Source organism: Mirounga angustirostris, unplaced genomic scaffold (genome assembly GCF_029215605.1).
Source record: "Mirounga angustirostris isolate CCGP_5_RB_7025 unplaced genomic scaffold, mMirAng1.0.hap1 SCAF_2, whole genome shotgun sequence".
Classification (NCBI taxonomy): domain Eukaryota; kingdom Metazoa; phylum Chordata; class Mammalia; order Carnivora; family Phocidae; genus Mirounga; species Mirounga angustirostris.
The window spans coordinates 44,476,379-44,497,613 of record NW_026991710.1 but is presented as its reverse complement, the minus strand read 5'-3'; the positions used below and the strand labels follow the sequence as shown (position 1 = coordinate 44,497,613).

The 21,235-nt window shown below is 37.6% G+C and overlaps 1 protein-coding gene across 7 annotated transcripts in view; it reads right to left on the bottom strand.

The window, feature by feature from the left end:
* Positions 1-6,775: 6,775 nt before the first annotated feature.
* Positions 6,776-21,235, bottom strand: part of CEP135 (centrosomal protein 135) — a 75,435-nt gene continuing 60,975 nt past the window's right edge. For 5 of the 7 annotated variants that reach the window (XM_064584520.1, XM_064584521.1, XM_045881111.3 and 2 more), the window contains 5 exons: positions 19,856-20,065; positions 18,591-18,793; positions 17,430-17,534; positions 14,408-14,520; positions 6,776-8,632 (listed from right to left, as the gene is read on the bottom strand). In XM_064584520.1, coding sequence (XP_064440590.1) covers positions 14,418-14,520; positions 17,430-17,534; positions 18,591-18,793; positions 19,856-20,065 — 621 coding nt within the window. In that variant the 3' untranslated portion in view covers positions 6,776-8,632; positions 14,408-14,417. The other 2 variants (XM_064584518.1, XM_064584519.1) reach the window with 2 other exon arrangements.

Below are 21,235 nucleotides of genomic sequence, written 5' to 3'. Positions count from 1 at the left end.
GCCTGAGCCACCATCAGCCCCTTGGAAGTAAAAACCAACACAAGCCTTTGCCTGATGAAGAGAGCTGTTCTCTGTGCCCTCTGATTTCTCCCTCCTCTGTCCTGACCTCAGGAAAGTCCTGCTACCTTAAGGAACCAAACGACTGGGTCAAGGTCTCCCTGTTCCCATGGAAGACTGAAGACCATACACCCTCTGTACAAATATACTGAGAAACTTTAGGGACGGAAAGGACTCAAATTTCTTTAGCTCCCTTGGATATAGGCATCCAAGTCACCATCCTACCTGGTCCAAAGGATGCTTAGATTTAACAGATGTGATTTGGACAGGGTTCTGCATGGGGAAGAGAAGCTAATATGACTTATTAGTGAGACTTTTTGGTGTAACTCACTGCAGTGTTGTTGCTTGCACATCTGAATGAATAGTAGGAATTGAGGTGTTATATGCTTATGTTCCCATCCCGTAAGTGTCAGAGGAGATTATCCGAATCAGGGAAGAGCAGAAAGTAGAGACATGCTTGAGGGACAAACTTGATGCCATTTGTCACGAGCAGGCGAGCCAAGATTTCGCATGGGTGCCTCTACCCTCTGATTTCACAGTTTTCCACCTGAGGATGATATCCCATTGGTTGGCAAGTCAGAAGCCTCTGTTTCAAGGCCTCTGACTCTCACACCTTCACCAGCAGGGGTGGCCGATAACCCCCTACAAAATTCAGAGGCCTATTTGCTAAGTGAAGTTTCTTGGGACTGTAAGGGCAGATTCACAATGCTCAATTCCTCTGGCACCTCAGGAAAAAGTGTTGTATCTCCAGCCATGCCCCAACCAAAAAGGAGGTTGAGCATCTTGTGGGACTTTTTGGGAACAGGAGACAGTATGTGCCTCTATTGGGCATTCTATTAGGTCCTTTATATCTGCTAATCCACAAATCAGCATTCTTTGAGCGGGCCCAAACCAATAGCAATGAATGCTCTCTTTGTCCCCTACAAAGAGCCTACACTGCAGCCTGGCAAAAAATCATATGGTCTGCCTGAATCAAGAAACTGCAGTGGCTGGCAATCTAACCTGCTTCTGTATCTGTCATCCCTGTCCACGTGCTATGAGAACAGAAAAATTCACACAGGCATGGCTGCTCTTCAACCATCTTGTTATGCCTAATACCAAACATGGACTCTGCCTTGTCTATGTACAAACACACAGACCAGCACAATCTTCTTTTTTTTCTTTTTTAGTACAATCTTTTAAAAATCTGATTGATGCAAATACATAGGCTTCTGACTGCTGAGCAGACTCAGTTTATGCCATGTATGCCTATCAAGGCTCCAACCACTCAGTGACGTGGTCCATGTTTCTTAACCAAACCAGTGTAATGATGATCCAAATCAAGTTTCAAAATAAACCCCAAACTAGAGTGACTTGTGACTCTTTGGGCTATCTGTAAGTGGGGGAGAGATGGCCACAGCCTCTCTCTCCATTGTGGATGAGGCTCATCTATTTTTTTGGCTCATCTATTGCCCCATTGACAATGATCCCAGGGATTAGCAGATCAGTCTACATTGCAAGAGTCATATCGAGTAACAGATTGACCTTAGACTATATCCTGGATGTCTAAAATAATACCCACTGCTCCCCATATTTATTCACAGTCGGCCGTGTGTGGGATCCTGGGAAGCATGATTGATGTCAGTACCGCTGGTTAGCCTCTTCCTGCTGCTTAGAATCTTTATTGATATCAGCCTTAACTAATACTATATGCGACAAATTGAATAGGTTTGGTCCCAGCCTCTGTTGGTCAGATTAAACAGCATGGCCAATGGAGCGGCATACTTACATAAAAACTTAAGTTTGGCCAAGAACATATACAGTCCAGGTGGGGGATTATCCTTGGGAGAGGCTGCCATGGATTCTGAACATCCTTGTATATTCCTGGGGGCATGCAAAGAATGCAAGGCCCTAATCGATCTTCACCCACACCATGTTTCAGCATTGTGTTTGCAGTGAGCATTGTGTTTGCTGTGAGCAACAGGGAGGGATGCAGCAATGTCTCCTTCTCAGACAAAGAGCAGGCTTACTTATTGCTTGTTGTAAAAGAAATGGATTCCCTAAACTTAGTGTTCGTGGGCTGTGACAGGAAACTCTGCATGTTGGTATTCATCTGGGCCATACTCCCTCCCCCCATGGTGTTTGGGGGGCAGTTAAGGAGAACCAGTACAGACATGATGCTTATGCTGCTTGCTGTGCCGAAAGTAATAAAGGCCTTTGTCTCTGACCCAGGAGTCTCCTATTTTCTACCAGCATCTAGTAAACAGAGATATGTTAATTTATTAGCTTATAACTAAGAAATATACAACCCCACACATTTATATTTGATTGTCTCTCAATTTCTTTATCACATATTGTTCTAGTTGAGTTCTATATTATTTCCTGTACCAAATTTCAGCATTTTTTATTTTCATGGATTTTATGTATTTCACACATTATATTAGCATATAGCCATTCTTCATACTTTCATTTTCTTGATACCTGACATATTTGTAATTATTTTCCTTTTCGTTTTGAATTTCACAATATTTTTCTTGATAAGTCTTATTTCAAATGAAGTTTATTGATCAGTCCTTTTATAGATCCAACTCTTGGTTTGTTCATCTCAACTTTTGTGGTTGATGTTATTGTTCTCTAACATTGTTTTCTGTTCATTATTTATCTATTATTTTGAGGAGGGGGAGAGAGCAAGGGTTGCCGTTACCTTTTCCTAATCTCTTGAATTAAATCCTTGCTCATTTGTTAACAGGTTTTTATTTCCTGAATAACATATTTAAGTTCTAGTTTCCCTCTACTCCTACTTTAGCTGTGTCCCACAATTTTGATCCCAGTGGCTTTGTTATCATTTACTTATCAGTCTAAATTATTTCATTTTATGATTTTCATCTATATCAGAGGATAATTTAGAAAGACATTTTTTTAGTTTCCAAACACAATGATTTTCTAATTTTATGCACTATGGTCAAGTAAATGATTTATATGATTTAATCCTTTTGAATTTGAGGCCTTCCTTTAAAGGCTAATATACTGTCTATTTTTATTTTTTAATTTTAATTTTATTTTTTCTAACATATAATGTATTATTTGTTTCAGGGGTACAGGTCTGTGATTCATCAGTCTTACACAATTCACAGCGCTCACCATAGTACATACCCTCCCCAGTGTCCATCACCCAGCCACCCCATCCCTCCCACCACCCTCCACTCCTGCAACCCTCAGTTTGTTTCCTAAGATTAAGAGTCTCTTATGGTTTGTCTCCCTCTCTGGTTTCATCTTGCTTCATTTTTCCCTCCCTTCCCCTATGATCCTGTCTTGTTTCTCAAATTCCTTGTATCAGTGAGATCATATGATACTTGTCTTTCTCTGATTGACTTATTTTATATGGTCTATTTTTATTTATTTATTTATTTTTAAAGATTTTATTTATTTATTTGCCAGAGAGAGAGAGAGAGGGAGGGAGAGTACAAGCAGGGGGAGTGGCAGGCAGAGGGAGAAGCAGGCTCCTCGCTAAGCAAGGAGCCCGATGTGGGACTCGTTCCCAGGACCCTGAGATTATGACCCGAGCCAAAGGCAGATGCTTAACCATCTGAGCCACCCAGGCGCCCCTATATGGTCTATTTTTAAATGTAAGAGGTGTACTTGAAGAAAATGTGTGTTCTGTTTGTTGGGTGCAAAACTTTCTATATGTACATATACACATATAGTTGTGTGTTTGTGATGGCTGTATCTTTATGTTCTATTGTTGTTCTTGTTCACCAGTATGTAACACCTTGATTTTTTCTTTTTTCTTTTCCCTAAAATCCTATCTAGTCAGATAAGATTAGTACTCTAGTTTTCTTTTGGTTCCCATGTGCCTGGTGAATCTTCTCCTTTTATTTTCAAATTTTCTATGTCTTTTTAAACATCTCTCTCTTGTAGCTGACATACTGTTTTTTAAATCCAATCTGACTCTGCCATTTAATTGAAGAAATTCATCCACTTACATTTATTGTGGCCACTCTTATATAAAGATTTACTTCTGCCATCTTGTTTCACATCTTCTAATATACTTTCTTTTTTTCTGTTTTCTTGCTTTCCACTGCAGGGATCATGTTTTCTTGTGCTGGTTTAAATGTTAAATCACTTAACAAATTGTCTAAAAGTGAATTCACCATTACTAGTTATATGTCCACAGGCAAATCTTGCCTGTGCTCTCGTCTATAAAATGAGAATAAAAAAGAATATGATTGTTGTGGGAATTAAATGAGTTAACATATGTAAAATTCTCAGAATAGCACCTGGAAAGAATAAAGTTCTAGGTAAGTGATTACTGTCATATGATAGTTGCTTTTAAGACTCATAGCTGTGTTATTTCACCCTGTTGACTTCTGAAATATTAGTATTTGTATCTTCTCCCAATAACACAAATATTCAACTTCTCATGTTCTTCCATCTAACATGTTGTCATTATCCAGTTTTGGTCTGAATTGTTATGGATTTTCCTTCCTTCCCTTGTTCCCTCCCTCCCTTCCTCCCTCCCTTCCCCCCTCCCTTCCTTCCTTCCTCCCTCCCTTCCTTCCTTCTTCCCTTCCTTCCCCCCTCCCTCCCTTCCTTTCTCTTGTTTTGTCCTTCCTTCTCTTTTTATTAGTAAAATAGACTTCACCAACAATTCTTGTTCCTTTTCAGGTGAACTGTTTCTCTCTGGGGCTTTTAAAATTTCTTTCCTTGTCTTTAATATTGTATCTAAATGTGGGTTTTTCCCTTCTCTCCTACTTGGCTTTTTCTGAGCCCTTTTAATAAAGACCTCAGACTGTATCCTTTGATTTAGTGACATTTACGTCCATTATTTCTTAAAATAGTTTTTGCATTCCTAATATTTCTTTCTTCTAAGGCTCATTATTACCTAGATGTTGGCACTCTGACACACATCCTCCATAATGCTTTTCTTTTACATTTGCAATCTCTTTTTCTGATGCCTTCTGGAAGAAGTCCTTAATCTTATCTTCAAATGCGTTTCTTTTAAAGCTCTATCTATCCCCAATCCTTCCTCAAAGGAGGACAGAGGCAGTATCAAGTAAGAACAAAATATAGCAAAAAGCACTAATTGGAGACATTATGTGTGAAAAAGGAAATAAAGAACACATAGGGGTTCTTAGTACCTTGACAAAAATGGTTTGGAGTAATGGGAATAAAGCTTGATTGGATAGTTTAAGAAGGAAAGGTGGGTATAAAGGGGATGAAGTGAGTATAGATAACACCTTTTAAAGATTTTTTTTGCTCTGAAGGGTGCAAAAAATGGAATGGTTGGGTCTGGGAGGGTTTTAAAATGGGAGATTAAAAATGGAAGGTATGCACTCAAGTTCGAACAAGCCAATAGAGCCAAAATGACTCAGGAACGTGGGGTTAAATGCAGGAGTCTTTTGAGTAGTAGAAGGAATGAACGCTGATCACAACTAGATAAAATAGCTAGAGGTAGAGATGGTTTGTGTTAGAATAGGAAGTTATAAAGATACGGATGTCTCCAAATCTATTGTTAATAGATTTGGGAGGGTGAGAAAGTTTCCTTACTGTTTCCATTTTCTCAGTGAAAAAGGAAACAACCTGAGAGCAAGAAAGAGGGAGGACTGAAGGTCTGAGAGGAGAAGGTGTGAAATGTTTGTTGAGAGATTGTGAATTGACCAGGAAAATGTGTACAGATCCTCACACAGTGCTGTGGGCCCTTGATTTTCAGGGCCTTAAGTTTCAAGTGAAAAGAGTCCACATGGTTGGTTTTTTCTCTAGTCCCGTTCAGCTGCTTAGGTACAGATGCAGCGTAGTTGGAATAGTTGGATACAAACAAGATTTGAGTTTTCAGTTTAGAGGGATAAGAGAATTTAGGGTATATGCAAAGAAAATGATGTCTATGCTAGATAAAAAGGAAAGCGAGGGACTTCTAGACAAAGGATAGGTGAGAGAATCGATTGTCTGGAGATCCTGGGAGAGTCAAAGAATTGTTAGGCTAGGCATGACAGAGTGACCCAGAAAGGGGGGTAAGTAGCATGCTGGAAGTTGAGATTTTTGGAAGTAATGATAAGATCTAGAGCAGTGTTTTCAAACCATAGGTTGAGTCCCATTAGTAGGTCATGAAATCAGTTTGGTGGATCAGTTTCTAAATTAGCATTTTAAATCTGGTGACACATTAGAATCACCTAGAGAACCTAAAACTAAACAAACAAACAAAACCAAAATGTCACACCTAACCCCCAGAGATTCTTATTTGGACTAGTGTAGGGCTCAGAAATCAGTTTTTCATTAAAATTGTCCAGGTAACTCTAATGTGCAGGACTGGTCAATAACCACTGTTCTAAGAAGATACATAAAAAAGACTGATGATAGAACTAATGGTAGAAAGACAGTAAGTCAGGCGCTAAAATCATCTAAGAACTGGGGAGAGCCTGTTTAATCATTTTGTAGATGGATTTCAAACAACCTTTGACTTCATTTCTTATATTTGAACTACCTAGAAATAAATCAAAGTCAGTAAAAAAAAAAGTACCTGGTACATAAGCACAGCAACTTCCCCATATCCTATCATGATAAAGTTTGATTTGAATTAATTGTACTTAACTTTAGAATTAAGAATATTGCTAAAATTTAAGAAAAAACTATTTGTAAGAAAGAGAAAATAAATTGACTGGAAAGTTTATTGGAAAATCTATATCAAGCATAATTTAAAATTACTTGAAACAAAAACATCTATAAAAGGTCAGAACATTCGGTATTTTAGGATAAAACTAATTTATTTTTTATTTTTATTTTTAAAGATTTTATTTATTTATTTGACAGAGAGAGACACAGCGAGAGAGGGAACACAAGCAGGGGGAGTGGGAGAGGGAGAAGCAGGCTTCCCGCGGAGCAGGGAGCCCGATGCGGGGCTCGATCCCAGGACCCTGGGATCATGACCTGAGCCGAAGGCAGTCGCTTAACGGACTGTGCCACCCAGGCGTCCCAGGATAAAAATAATTTAGAAAAATTGTAACATGGTTAAGAAAATAACAATTAAAGCTATACATTTTTAAATTATGGAAAACATTAAAAATATTAACACAGTATGTCTTGCTGTTGCTTAGGGGGAAAAGGTGGGGACAGATATTTTTTATTTATTTACATATATTTATTAAAAGATTTTTCCATATGACATTGCAAATAGTCCCATTTCTCTTGTATTTTGCTACATAATACATGAATTCACACAAAGAAGGTGGAATACATAAAATTACAAAGATGGTAGAAAAGTAAACCACATCACAACCAAATATACAGTGAATTATTGCAAAGAGCATAACCCGAACATATAAGGCATATTAGTTTTGGAAAAACAACAGTGCCCACCCCCAGGTACACACAAACACACACACACAAACTCCACTGTAGTAAAGCACAAGAGGAAACAAAACGTATCATAAATAACTGCTCTTCAACTTTCCTATGTTAGTTCTTAAGTTCTTTTTCAATCATAATGAAATCTACAGAGAACAGAATTTTCTTCAAATGTGTATGGTTCAAACACGATTAGTTTTTGTATCTGACATTCTATTTTGTACTTCTGTTCTTCTATTCATGTATGTATATATTTAAATTCCTTAAAATTACAACTTTGAAAATTGTAAAAAGTTGTTTTCTATTTAACATGCCACAGTTCAGTGTTTACTACTATTCTGCAAGACTCATAAATTACAACACACAGGTTTAGAAGCAAAAAACTGCTATTACTGAATGTATATTGGCATTTTAACAGAATACTGTATTTACTCCATATACTTTTATACTCTGAGATTTTCAATTAATACAGGGAGAAATTTTATTTACTGAAAAAGTGTCCCAAATTTCTGTTCTACTGTCTTACAAAATTCTGAATGCAGCTTTTAGTTTGATTTTGATAGAATCTGTATTATATGAAAAGTCCATGTGATAACCAAAATAATATACTGTATATAATATATAAATGCATCTTTCCCATCACAGTTCAAGTGAGCAATAACAAACTACATATGGTAATCATTATTTTATCAAGACCTCTACTATTTTAAGAATAGACTTGAATATATTACCCTGGATGACAGACAACATACTGGTGAATAATTTTACATTTAGAAGAAAAAAGTTAAGTGAGAGAGCATAGCATCAAAGTTGATAATCCTTATGTGAATGCATTAAAGATATGGGTTATAAACACAGGCATGAAAACTAAAAACACTTTGTTAGAAGTACTGTAAGAATATTTATATACACATTATGAAAAAGATTATTAAAGCATAATGTGAACAATACATTATATTAATTCACAGTATAAACACACACTTTGAGGAGTAATTTAAGTCAGGAGTAGTATAAATACAGATAGAACATTAGCACTATTAATACATATTTTGTTCTGTTATATATATAAAAATATACACATAGATATGGCTCTTTTAAACCAAATTTTTTACATAAATATTCACTGATCTAAATAAAAGTTGACAGAGGTAGAATTTGTGTCAATGTTCATGATTTTCAGGAACAAGTACTTCAAATATTTCATTACTGTTCCGTCCTTTAAAAAATCCATATAGCTAACTCATTGATAGCCATCATTCTGAAAAAGAGCGGACAAGAAAGGTGAGTTAAGAGAAAAACGACAAAATTACTTAGAACATTCACAAAAAACTGAGATTGTTTTCAGTTTTAACTGAAATTGTAGTCTCCAATAAAGCCTTTGCCCATAATCAAGTTATAGTTAATAGCTCAGAAGTACTGCTCTACACTTCAAAAAGATATTCCCCTCAAACCACGGAAGTACATCAAAGTATATGAGGACTAAATGAATAGTGAAAAGAAAGGGATAACACAGCATATTAATTGAGAAAAATCACTCAAACTGAGGAACAATATGACATTTAGGATAATATACAAGTACTGTAAATTGTGTTGAGTCTTAAAACAGCATAGTATGGATAGTCAAATATTTTTTCAAATATTTTAACCTTATGTGCTATTTAATCAGCCTCCCAATTAAAACACAAACACACACAAACACACACACACAATGAAAAATTCCACAATGGAAACACTGAGAAAGTAATCTAAGTAAATCATGGAATATTCATGTGATGAACTGTTACATAATGATTTTAAAATGGCATTTTTGAAAATACTTTCAATGGTAAGAATAGATGCTCTCGGGACGCCTGGGTGGCTCAGTTGGTTAAGCGACTGCCTTCGGCTCAGGTCATGATCCTGGAGTCCTGGGATGGAGTCCCGCATCGGGCTCCCTGCTCGGCAGGGAGTCTGCTTCTTCCTCTGACCCTCCCCCCTCTCATGCTCTCTCTCTCTCATTCTTTCTCTCAAATAAATAAATAAAAATATTAAAAAAAAAAAAGAACAGATGCTCTCAACAATTTATTAAGGGGGAAAAACCCCAAAGAACAAAACAAAACAAAAAATAGGATAAAAACTATTTCGAGTATGATCTCTATTAGAATTATATGTCTATGAATGTGTGTATTTATTACACATCAAACACACGAAGAAAGTATATACCAAAATGATAATTGCTAATTTCTCTGGGTTGTAGGATTAAAAGTGATTTTGATTTGTACATCCATTTTCACAACAGCCAAAAGACAGAAGCAACTTAAGTATCTATCAACTCACGAATGGATAAACAAAACGTGGTGTATTCATACAACAGAATATTGTTCAGCCTCAAAAAAGACGGAAATTCTGACACATGCTCCAACTTGGATGGACCCTGAAAACACTGTAAGTCACAAAAAGGACAAATACTGTATGATTCCAATTATATGAGGTAAACAGAGTAGTCAAATTCATAGAGACAGAAATTTGTAATGGTGGTTGCCAGGAGCTGGGGGGGAGGGAAGGATGGGGAGTTAGTGTTTAATGGGTAAAGAGTTTCAGTTGAAGAAGATAAAAAAGTTCTGGAGATGGACAGTGGACATTATTTTTGCATAATAATGTGAATGTACTAATTGCCAGAGAAATGCACACTTAAAAATGGTTAGAATGATACATTTGATGTTATATATATTTTATAACAATAAAAAAATGTTAAAAGAAGTGATTTTGTTTCCTTCTTTATATTTTTGTATTTTATGTTTTCTCAGTGGGGATATATTATTTAAACACAGAATTACCATATGACCCAGAAACTCTATTCTTAGGTACTCCCAAAAGATTTGAAAACAGGGACTAAAACAGATACCATACACCAATGTTCATAGCAGCATTATTCACAATAGCTAGGAGGTGAAAACAATCCAGGTGTCCATCAACTGATGAGTAGATAAACAAAATGTGGCACAAACACACACAGGAATATTATTCAACCATAAAAAAGAATCAAGTTCTGACACACACTACAATATAGATGAACCTTGAAAACATGATCCTAAGTGAAACAAGCCCAACACAAAAGGACAAATATAGTATGATTTCACTTACATGAAAATCCAGAATAGACAAATTCATAGAAAAGTAGATTACAGATTTCCAGGGCCTACGGAGGTAAAGTCAGGCGACTGGAGAGTTACTGCCTAATGGATATAGAGTTTCTGGTTGGGGTGATGAAAAAGTTTTGGAAATAGTGGTTTTGGCTGTACAACATTGTGAATTTAATGCCACTGAGTTGTACACTTTCAAAATAGTTAAGATGGCAAAATTCACGTTATATATATTTTATCGCAATTAAAAAGTTTTGGGATGCCTGGCTGGCTCAGTCGGTGGAACAGGTTACTCTCGATCTTGGGGTTGTGAGTTTGAGCCCCATGTTGGGTGTAGATATTACTTAAAAATAAAAAACCTTTAAAGCAAAACAAAACAGGGGTGCCTGGGTGGCTCAGTCGTTAAGTGTCTGTCTTCGGCTCAGGTCATGATCCCAGGGTCCTGGGATCAAGCCCTGCATTGGGCTCCCTGCTCAGCAGGAAGCCTGCTTCTCCCTCTCCCACTCCCCCTGCTTGTGTTCCCTCTCTCATCGTGTCTCTCTCTGTCAAATAAATAAATAAAATCTTAAAAAAAAACAAAAACAAAAACAAAACAAAAAGTTTTCTAATTCAGCTTTAGAGATTGCTGAAATCCAGTATGTTCTATATCAGTGGTTCTTAAAGTAGAATCTGGGGATCTCTGGGAGTCCCCAAGACCCTTTTGGGGGGTCTTATAAGGTAAAGCCTATTTTCATAAAACTAAAGATTTGTTTTTTCACTCTACTATCTCACGGGTGTACAGCGGAATTTTCTAGAGGCCACAGGATGTGAAAGGCCAGGTAGTAAATATTTTAGATTTGTGGGCCATGGGGTCTCCATTACAACTACTCAATTCAGCAACTGTAGAAAAGCAGTCTTACACGATATATAAACAGCTGTGGCTATGCTCCAATAAAGCTAAATTTACAAAAATAGGCAGTGGAGTACAGTTGGCTCACAGACCTTAGCTTACCAATCCCTGATCTAATATGTAGCTGTGAATCTAGTATGAGAAAATGTATACGTCACAGCTGTTACAAGGCTTTATAAGGAGAAGCTGAACCTCCATCTAATCACATTCAAATTAATACAGCAAAGCTTTGAAGTTCTGAGGACACAGTGTTTGCAGCCAGCATCGAGAAGTGATCTTCAAAGTGAAAAGAGGAAAATACACGCTCTAATCAAACAAACAAACACAAAAGCAAAAGCACAGCAATCAGGCATCATTTAAACCTAGGTCTTACAGGGGTGTCTGGGTGGCTCAGTCGTTAAGCATCTGCCTTCAGCTCAGGTCATGATCCCAGGATCCTGGGATCAAGCCCCACAGTGAGCCCCACAATGAGCCCCACATTGGGCTTCCCACTCGGCGGGAAGCCTGCTTCTCCCTCTCCCACTCCCTCTGCTTGTGTTCCTGCTCTTGCTGTCTCTCTCAGTCAAATAAATAAATAAATAAATAAAATCTTAAAAAAAAAAACAGGGGTGCTTGGGTGGCTCAGTCATTAAGCGTCTGCCTTTGGCTCAGGTCATGATCCCAAGGTCCTGGGATCGAGCCCCACCTCGGGCTCCTTGCTCGGCGGGAAGCCTGCTTCTCCCTCTCCCACTCCCCCCTGCTTGTGTTCCCTCTCTTGCTGTGTCTCTCTCTGTCAAATAAATAAATAAAATCTTTAAAAAACAACAACAACAAACCTAGGCCCTACAAATACCAATAAACCCTGGGGGCATCAGTATGTTAAAGCACAGCACATAATTAATGTACATAATGAGGATTCTGAGTCATTGAAGAAATGCTTAATTATCTTCTATATACTTCTATTTAAAAAAAGACGAAGAAATGCATATTTTTTAAAAAGACTGACTTTAGGGCGCCTGGGTGGCTCAGTTGGTTAAGCGACTGCCTTCGGCTCAGGTCATGATCCTGGAGTCCCGGGATCGAGTCCCGCATCGGGCTCCCTGCTCGGCGGGGAGTCTGCTTCTCCCTCTGACCCTCCTCCCTCTCATGCTCTCTGTCTCTCATTCTCTCTGTCTCAAATAAATAAATAAAATCTTAAAAAAAAAAAAAAAAAAAAAAAAAAAAAAAAAAAAAAAGACTGACTTTACTCTTTTGGTCAGGGAGCTTGCATTTTTCAGTCACCTACCTTTCAAGCCCTGGGTCTGACATACTTCTTTCCCATTCATTCCCATCTCCAGTGAATCAGCACATCCCTTTGGCCCTTCCTCTGTCAAATGTATCCTAGCTCTTTACAACCACTTTGCTATAGCTACTTAAGTTTGAACATCTGCATGTCCAGTGACCAAACAACCTCAGTCCTGAGTGCATACCCAAAGGAAATGCACATGTCTGTTCACCTACAGGTACTAGAATGTTCATCATAACTCTGTAAGAGCCCAAACTGGAAATTACCAGAAGCCCATCAACAATGGAATGAGTACACACAATGCAGCAACAAGACTGAACAGCCTACAAATACACACAACGGTATGAATGAATCTCACAAATATACTGTAGAAGAAAAAAAGCCAGAAATGTATGATTTCATTTAAAAAATGTCCAAAAACAGGCAAAAGAAATCTGTTTTTAATAGACAGGACAGTTACTTCTGGAGCAGGGCTTACGACCAGGAGAGAGCCTGAGAGAGATAGATTTTGTTTCTTGGTCTGGGTGTAGGTTATACATAGGTGTGTTCTATTTGTGAAAACTCACTGAGCTGTATACTAGGATATAGCACTTTTCTGATATATATTACAATTTGTTTTTTAAAATCTGTCCTAGCTTTCAATATTTTTTTTTTTTAAAGATTTTATTTATTTATTTGAGACAGAGAGAATGAGAGAGAGAGAGCACATGAGAGGCGGGAGGGTCAGAGGGAGAAGCAGGCTCCCTGCCGAGCAGGGAGCCCGATGCAGGACTCGATTCAGGGACTCCAGGATCATGACCTGAGCCGAAAGCAGTCGCTTAACCAACTGAGCCACCCAGGTGCCCCTAGCTTTCAATATTATTATACAGATCCTGAGCTAAGTATACTGTTCATTTCATATCTCTTTCTGGTCTCCCTCTGATTTCCACCCTCCCCAATATGGCCCAAATATGAAGTTGATCCACCAGGAGCAGTTCTTTCATCTTAATCCCTCCCTTGTATTCATCCTATACACAGAAGGACCTTCAATGGCTCCCCTTGACTCACAGAATCAAGACTACATAGAATCTCTAATTTTGCCTCACATTCAATATAGCCTGTATGTTCCACTCTACCTTCCATGCCTTCTTCCCTCATCATTTTCCAACCTGCCAATCCTGTCAGATTGAGTCTACTGTGACATGTGCATTCCTATTTTTACATCTTTGTCTACACTTCTACCACCTATTATTTGTACCTTGAATTTGGCACTTCATCAAATGTGGTATCTCATACTGTCATTTAGTGTTCTGTTGTGGATGTCTTCTCTTTTTTAAAATGAGATATAATTTACATACAATAAAAGCATGAACTAATGTTCAGGTCACTGAGTTTTTACAATCATATATACCCATGTAATCATCACCAAAATACAGAACATTCCATTACCTCATAAAGTTCCCGACCACCTTTTCTTTTTTTTTTTAAAGATTTATTTATTTATTTGACAGAAAGAGAGAGCGAGAGAGGGAACACAAGCACGGGGAGTGGGAGAGGGAGAAGCAGGCCTCCTGCCGAGCAGGGAGCCCGATGTGGGGCTCGATCCCAGGACCCTGGGATCACGACCTGAGCTGAAGGCAGATGCTTAACGACTGAGCCACCCAGGTGCCCCTCCTGACTACCTTGTAGGCAATTTCCCCTCTCCCCATGCGGAAAACTACTTTCTGAATTTTTATAACTACGGATTTGTTTTGCCTGTCCTTGGTGTTACATACATACCTTCTGATAATTAACAGTTTATATGTTCAGGAGAATGTAAAGGAGACCTCAGAGTAGAACAAAGGGGTGGTGTGGGAAGACCATGGCGACGCATCTCTTGGATTGCTCGTTCTCTGTCAGTAAAAAACAAATAAGAGATTACACCAAAAAGTGAAATACAAATATAAGCTGCTGTAATTGTTACTGGGTGATTAAATAGCTTCTCAATTAATTAATGTGTATTTCTACTAAATTTAAATCCTATGTCCTTATATAATTTTTAAGTACTGAATAAAAGATTTCAATTAAAGGAATATGTACCATAAGAGATTGTTCAAAGCCTCCCTGAATAGAGATTTTCAAAGTTGGCTGGTTCCCTCCTCTACCCCACCCCACTTCCTTTCCCACCTCCTCTTGCACATAAGCCTAGCCTCCTTCCTAACAACTCCCAAACTTTCAGAAGTGAAATCACTATTTTCTCTGTTATGATCTCCTTCCCTGTGTCTGAGTCAGCCCCACAAAGCATGGTGACTCTGTTGCTCCCTCTTTTGTGGGCTTTTTTGTCTCTGGCCTAGACTTTCTGCCTTATGTTCTTCAGTATCCAGGATTTCTACCTAGTTGGGTGTTTCACAAACTTTTTTTCATTATTATCCCCCTAAAGAAACTTTTTAAGACATTCCCTCCTCCCGGGACGCCTGGGTGGCTCAGTTGGTTAAGCGTCTGCCTTCGGCTCAGGTCATGATCCCAGGGTCCTGGGATCGAGTCCCACATCGGGCTCCTTGCTGAGCAAGGAGCCTGCTTCTCCCTCTGCCTGCCTCTGTCTCTCTCTCTCTCTGATAAATAAAGAAAATCTTAAAAAAAAAATATTCCTTCCTCCCAAATTAGCTATCTCTCCCCCTGAAATTTTAATACATAGATACGCTATTTATGTACTGAAGCCCTTTATAGGGCTATAAATCATTGTAATACCTAAAGTTTTTTTTTGCCATTCTCTATTCCCCCAAGAACCAATATTGTTCCCTGGGTGGTGTAAGAATGTATAATCTAGTTGGACGGTAAGGAAAAGGAGACATGGTCATGTCAGCCAAGGTTTCTTTGGGGACCAGGGGCAATGGAAAAAGAAGAATTAATGGGGTCTTATAACCCTAGGCAAAAGAGGGCTTGATTTAGGGCCCTTGGATTTAAGAAAATTTAAATCATCATTAGGAAATGGAAATCATCATGTATGTACAGTTTAGCACACTGAGAAACTAAATCTTCCCAATTACGAGAAATTAATAACACTGCTTTTATGACACTGATGCATTTCTTCACTACTCAGGCTTCATTTCTCTTTAAAATCATAAATATTTCCTAGCAAATTCTGTCTATGCTCCAAATAGCATATCACTCAAAGTTCTGATGCCAATGGATAATAAGAGAACTCAAAAAATTGACCTGATAAGCAATTTTACCAACTATTTGAGAATGAAATCTCAGGAATGTTGATGTCTATGGTATTAACATAGCAAGAAAGAGTAATGGAGGGGCGCCTAGGTGGCTCAGTCATTAAGCATCTGCCTTCAGCTCAGGTCATGATCCCAGGGTCCTAGAATCGAGTCCTGCATTGGGCAATTTGTTCCATGGGAAGCCTGCTTCTCCCTCCCCAACTCCCCCTGCTTGTGTTCCCTCTTTCTGTCAAATAAATAAATAAAATCTTAAAAAAAAAAAAAAAGAGTAATGGAAGAAAAGTAACTTAAGTGATCTGCAAACTAGATTTTGATTTTAGCTGTGAAAGCAGGTCTCATTTCTCTTTGTAACACTTGGGGATTCAAATTTTCAATATAATAAAGCAAATGAACTGGAATATAAGTGAGTATGAAAATTACTAAGCTATAGGGAATACACTGTATATAAGAGTATGGGATATAAAATTAGATCTGCCTTTCCTTCATTTTAATTCGTTATAATTAATTAATTTTTAAGTAGACTCCACATCCAGCATGGAGCCCAATGCAGGGCTTGAACTCGTAACACTGAGATCAAGATCTGAGCTGAGATCAAGAGTCAGATGCTTAACCGATTGAGCCACCCAGGTGCCCATTAAATTTGTATTTATTTTTTTAATTCAAGTATAATTAACATACATGTTAGTTTCAGGTATACAAGATCTACCTTGATTTTAGTTTTGGTTCTACCATTTACTATTTGTGTGACTTTGGTTTCCTCTAATATAGGCATAAAAATAGATTATTGGTATATGGTATCTGGCACATATTTATCAATTTTTTTTTTTTTTTTTAAGATTTTATTTACTTATTTGTCAGAGAGAGAGAGCACAAGCAGGGGAAGCGGCAGGCAGAGGGAGAAGCAGGCTCCCTGCTGAGCATGGAGCCCGATGTGGGACTTGATCCCAGGACCCTGGAATCATGACTTGAGCCAAAGGCAGACACTTAACCGACTGAACCACTCAGGTGTCCCTTATCAATTGTTCTTATGATCATCATCACTTTTGTTGATGATCTATATTTAGAGTTTCCTATTGGACCATATTGTTTTGGGTTCTTGTAGAATCCTTACTACCTTGCTGATTCCCTACCTATACTCTTTCAAATAATGCCCTAATATGGCCCTGAGAAATGCTATAGAAAACATTGAGACAACACCTGCTACTTTATTTACTATAAGGATATTATCTTCCACAACACTTGTTGCCTTTTTAGGAAGAAATATCAGAAGAAATTTACTTTTGTATAAATGCTAAAAGGAAGTTGTCTTTTTTTTTAAAAGATTTTATTTATTTGACAGAGAGAGACACAGCGAGAGAGGGAACACAAGCAGGGGGAGTGGGAGAGGGAGAAGCAGGCTTCCCGCGGAGCAGGGAGCCCGATGCGGGGCTTGATCCCAGGACCCTGAGATCATGACCTGAGCCGAAGGCAAACGCCCAACGACTGAGCCACCCAGGCGCCCCGGAAGTTGTCTCTTTTTAAGCTATATTAAATCCTTTTTGAAATAGGATAGGGAATAAATAAAAACACTGTCCAGTGCTAAGAATTTTTCTTACCGTTCGTATCTTTCAGTTGAAATCTGCCTTTTCAGAGCATCGTGATCGGTTTGTAATTGTGTCACTTTAGCCCGAAGCATGGTGTTTTCCCGGCCTTGACTAGTTCTTAAAAACAAATTTTAAAAATCAAAGAAATAAATAAATGTGCTGTTTTGTAATCAAGTACTATGGATTTTTGTTTTTGTTATTAATAAATACAAATGGAGGTGATACTTAAGGACAAAAAAAGAAAAGAACAAGACTTTTTAACACAGATTTTCTCAACTTCAGGAACTTATTTTTTTCAGGGGCTTCTATCACTAAGTTTTCCTTTTCATTCATTCATTCATCTTATTTATTTAACAAATATTTAAACTGAGCTTCCAGTATGTGCTAGGCACTGCAGCAATGTTGGAAATATAAATTTGAACAAGACATGAATTATAACATCAAGATGTAAAGTATCTTCATTGACTCTTTCTTAACTCCTGCCTCAGAAATATTTTTTTCTTTTTTAAAGATTTTATTTATTTGACAGAGAGAGAGAGCACAAGCAGGCGGAGTGGCAGACAGAGGGAGAAACAGGCTCCCCGCCCAACAGAGAGCCTGATGTGGGGCTTGATCCCAGAACCCTGGGATCATGACCTGAGCCATGCTTAACCGATTGAGCCACCCAGGCGCCCCGAAAAAGAAATATTTCTTAACTTCTTTTAAAACTGTTCCGCTTGTACTATCCGCTCTGGGTTTCTTCCCCTCTTCCATCAAGTATATCCAAACCTGTCCATCTAAAAGACTATCATCAATCTCCTAAAAGGTAGTATCACACAGCCTTTTTGAAGTCTTTTTCCTAGTCCATAGCAAGAGACACAGACGGCTCTCCCCATCCTGAAATGCTCTCTCCTTTGCTGACTCCTCTTTGTTCCTCAAATTTAGACATTTTTCTAAAGTTCATTCATTCACTTCCATGGGTGCCATCTCTATGGTGAAGACAGACAAATCTACATTTCCAAACACAATGTCTCTCCTGAAGTAAACCCCTGAATTCCAAAAGCAGCCACCACGTAAGTAAGATATTTTGGTTTTGTTCCACATTATACACTTCCATCCCCCTCTCCCACCAAAAATTGAAAAATTATTTTTGACAAGCTGTTTTCTTTACATAGGTTGATTTATGGCACTTACAATTTACTTTCTGAAAGGGTTAACTTCTCTTTAAGTAGCTGAATTTCTGTATCCTTCTCGTGGGATGTTAAATGAGAATGAAATTCCTTATCTCTATTTGTAGCCAACAATGATTCAAGGTTTTTAATTGTATGTCTCTCACTTGACAGTTGTTTTTTTAACAGTTCTGCTTCTGATTTTGCATTTTCTAATTCTGCCATGACCTACAGGGAAAACAAAGGAAGATTACTTCAGTAGAATTTTAGACTTATTCTGAAAAATTATTTGCAGAGCTATACACCCATCAGTTATTTGTTTTGGGTACCAGTTAAAGATTTTGAACCATTTTTTTAAGTGTAAGAAAATCATCTTATTTTCAAAATAATTTTTGCTATTTTCAGTAAGAGCTTATTTGTTACAAGACTTACTCCAGCCCTCAAATAGTTTCCATTCACACTACCTTGTCAAGAGACGGTCATTAACATAAAATCCTAAAATGTGGCCCATCTTATCAGCAAGGATAAGCCCTTCTGATCTATTTTGTGTCCTCTGACAACAGTCAAACCAGCACTGGGGTTTCTCAGTACCTGAAAATAAACATACTACTAAATGAATGAAAACTGAAAACACCTATGTTTGAAAACACACACTGGGTTGTTTAAAGTAATGCCTCAGTTTGAGAATGGGAAGTTCCAGCTAACTAGACTTTTAAAATTAACTAAGACTTAAATGCCTTGGGATTTTTTTTTTAAGATTTTATTTATTTATTTGAGAGAGAGTGCGCGAGGAGGTGGGGGCAAAGGGAGAGGGAGAAGCAGACTCCCCGCAGAGCAGGAAGCCAACTTGGGGCTCAATCCCAGGACCCGGAGATCATGACCTGAGCCGAAGGCAGTCACTTAACCGACTCAGCCTCCCAGCACCCTTAAATGTCTTGGGATTTTTATAAGAAAAACTACTCCATTTAGGAAGTAATAAACTGCTTAATCCATCATTTAAATCTTACCTTCAAATGGAGAAAAGAAATGTACTGGGATAGGCTCCTATTCTATAATAAGAAGACTCCTATTTTCCTAAATATCCATCTACTCCAAAATGGAGAGCACCTAGTTTCATCACCATGTTTGCCAGAAAAATCCTGGCAAAGAATCTAGTTGTCAAAATCCTGTAGTCAAAAGTAACTCCTTAAAGGGGAACAAATATATTGGGCAGTGCATGATAAAGTAAAACAATGAGGGGAGGGCTTAATAAAATAATGTGCTACAAAACAAAATCTTTTAAGTTCCTACCCTCTCTAACTCCAGGCTTTTGGAATTCAGTTGTTGGGTCATAATATCTTTGCCTGAATCAAGCTTAATGCAAAGTTCTCTAAGAGACGACAGATCATTCAACACCGCCGCTTTTGCATCTTCTTGATGTCTCAGCTCTTCTTCTAATCTAGACATGGCTTTTGCCATTGATGAGATCTGAGATTCATAAGCATGATGTGCATTTATGTGCTGAAAGTAGAAAAAGAAACCGGTAAAAAGTTGAAATAACCCAATAATCTTAAAGGCTTGAGTCTGTGCAGCCACGACCTCCTTTTATGCAAATATGAGAGCCAATTTTTGCATATTTTAAGATACTCTCAGGAAGCTGCCTGCTATTTAAAGGTGGCCTATTTAATGCTTAACCAAATGAATTGTATATAATTATTAGCCACAGTACCTAAGTACCTCATGTATATATTTGGAAGATACAAAAATGAAAATTATTGTTTTAGGGTGAACAAGAGGGATCTTTGCAGTTAGGTTAAATTTTATCTTTATAAATTGTTGTAATACCTTCTCAAGAAAAAGTAACATATATATAATCACTCCTTAGCTGTCTTTAAATTTTAAATTTCAAATGGAGTTTGCTTTAAAACGAAATACCTGAAGTTGTACTTAAACTTAATTTAACCTAATAGTAATAAACAACTTTATAAGATTTTAATAACTGAAATAATAAAGTTTGAAATACTGATACAGCTTTTTCTAGAATAGTCCACATTTTAAGTTTCTCAATTTAAACTGAGTGATAAATACAAACTGATATAAACTCTACTATAGAGTTTAATAAGACTTCCATACTTGAAAAATAAAATTATTTTAATAGGTAATAATGAAATAAGTTGACATTAAAAATCTAACTGTGCTGTGAAGATTTAATAAATTTCAACAGTTACATAAAAGTAAATATTTGGATTTTCCAAGTTAATTAATTTAAAATCAAAGTTCCCTAAACCTAAATATAAATATGTAAAAGTCAATTTTATATACCACATAAAAACATAAACAATGACATAGAACAAAAAAATTAAAGAACAGTTTCTTCTGAGAATTTTTCTGAAGGTTGAAAGCATTCCTTCAGTTATTATACTCTTAACAGGAAAACTCAGAGAGAGAGGGTAGTTTCCTAGCACTGCTGCAACCAATCCCTGCAAATTACTGGGTGGTTTTAAACAACAGAAATTTCTTGTCACAATTCTGGAGGTTACAAGTCTGAAATTTAGATGTTAGCAGAGCTGGCTTCTTCTGGAGGTTCTAAGAGAGAATCTATTCAATGCCTCTCTCCCAACTTCTGGTGGCTGCTAGCAATCCTTAGTGTTCCTTGCCTTGTAGACACCTCACTCCAGTCTCTGCCTCTGT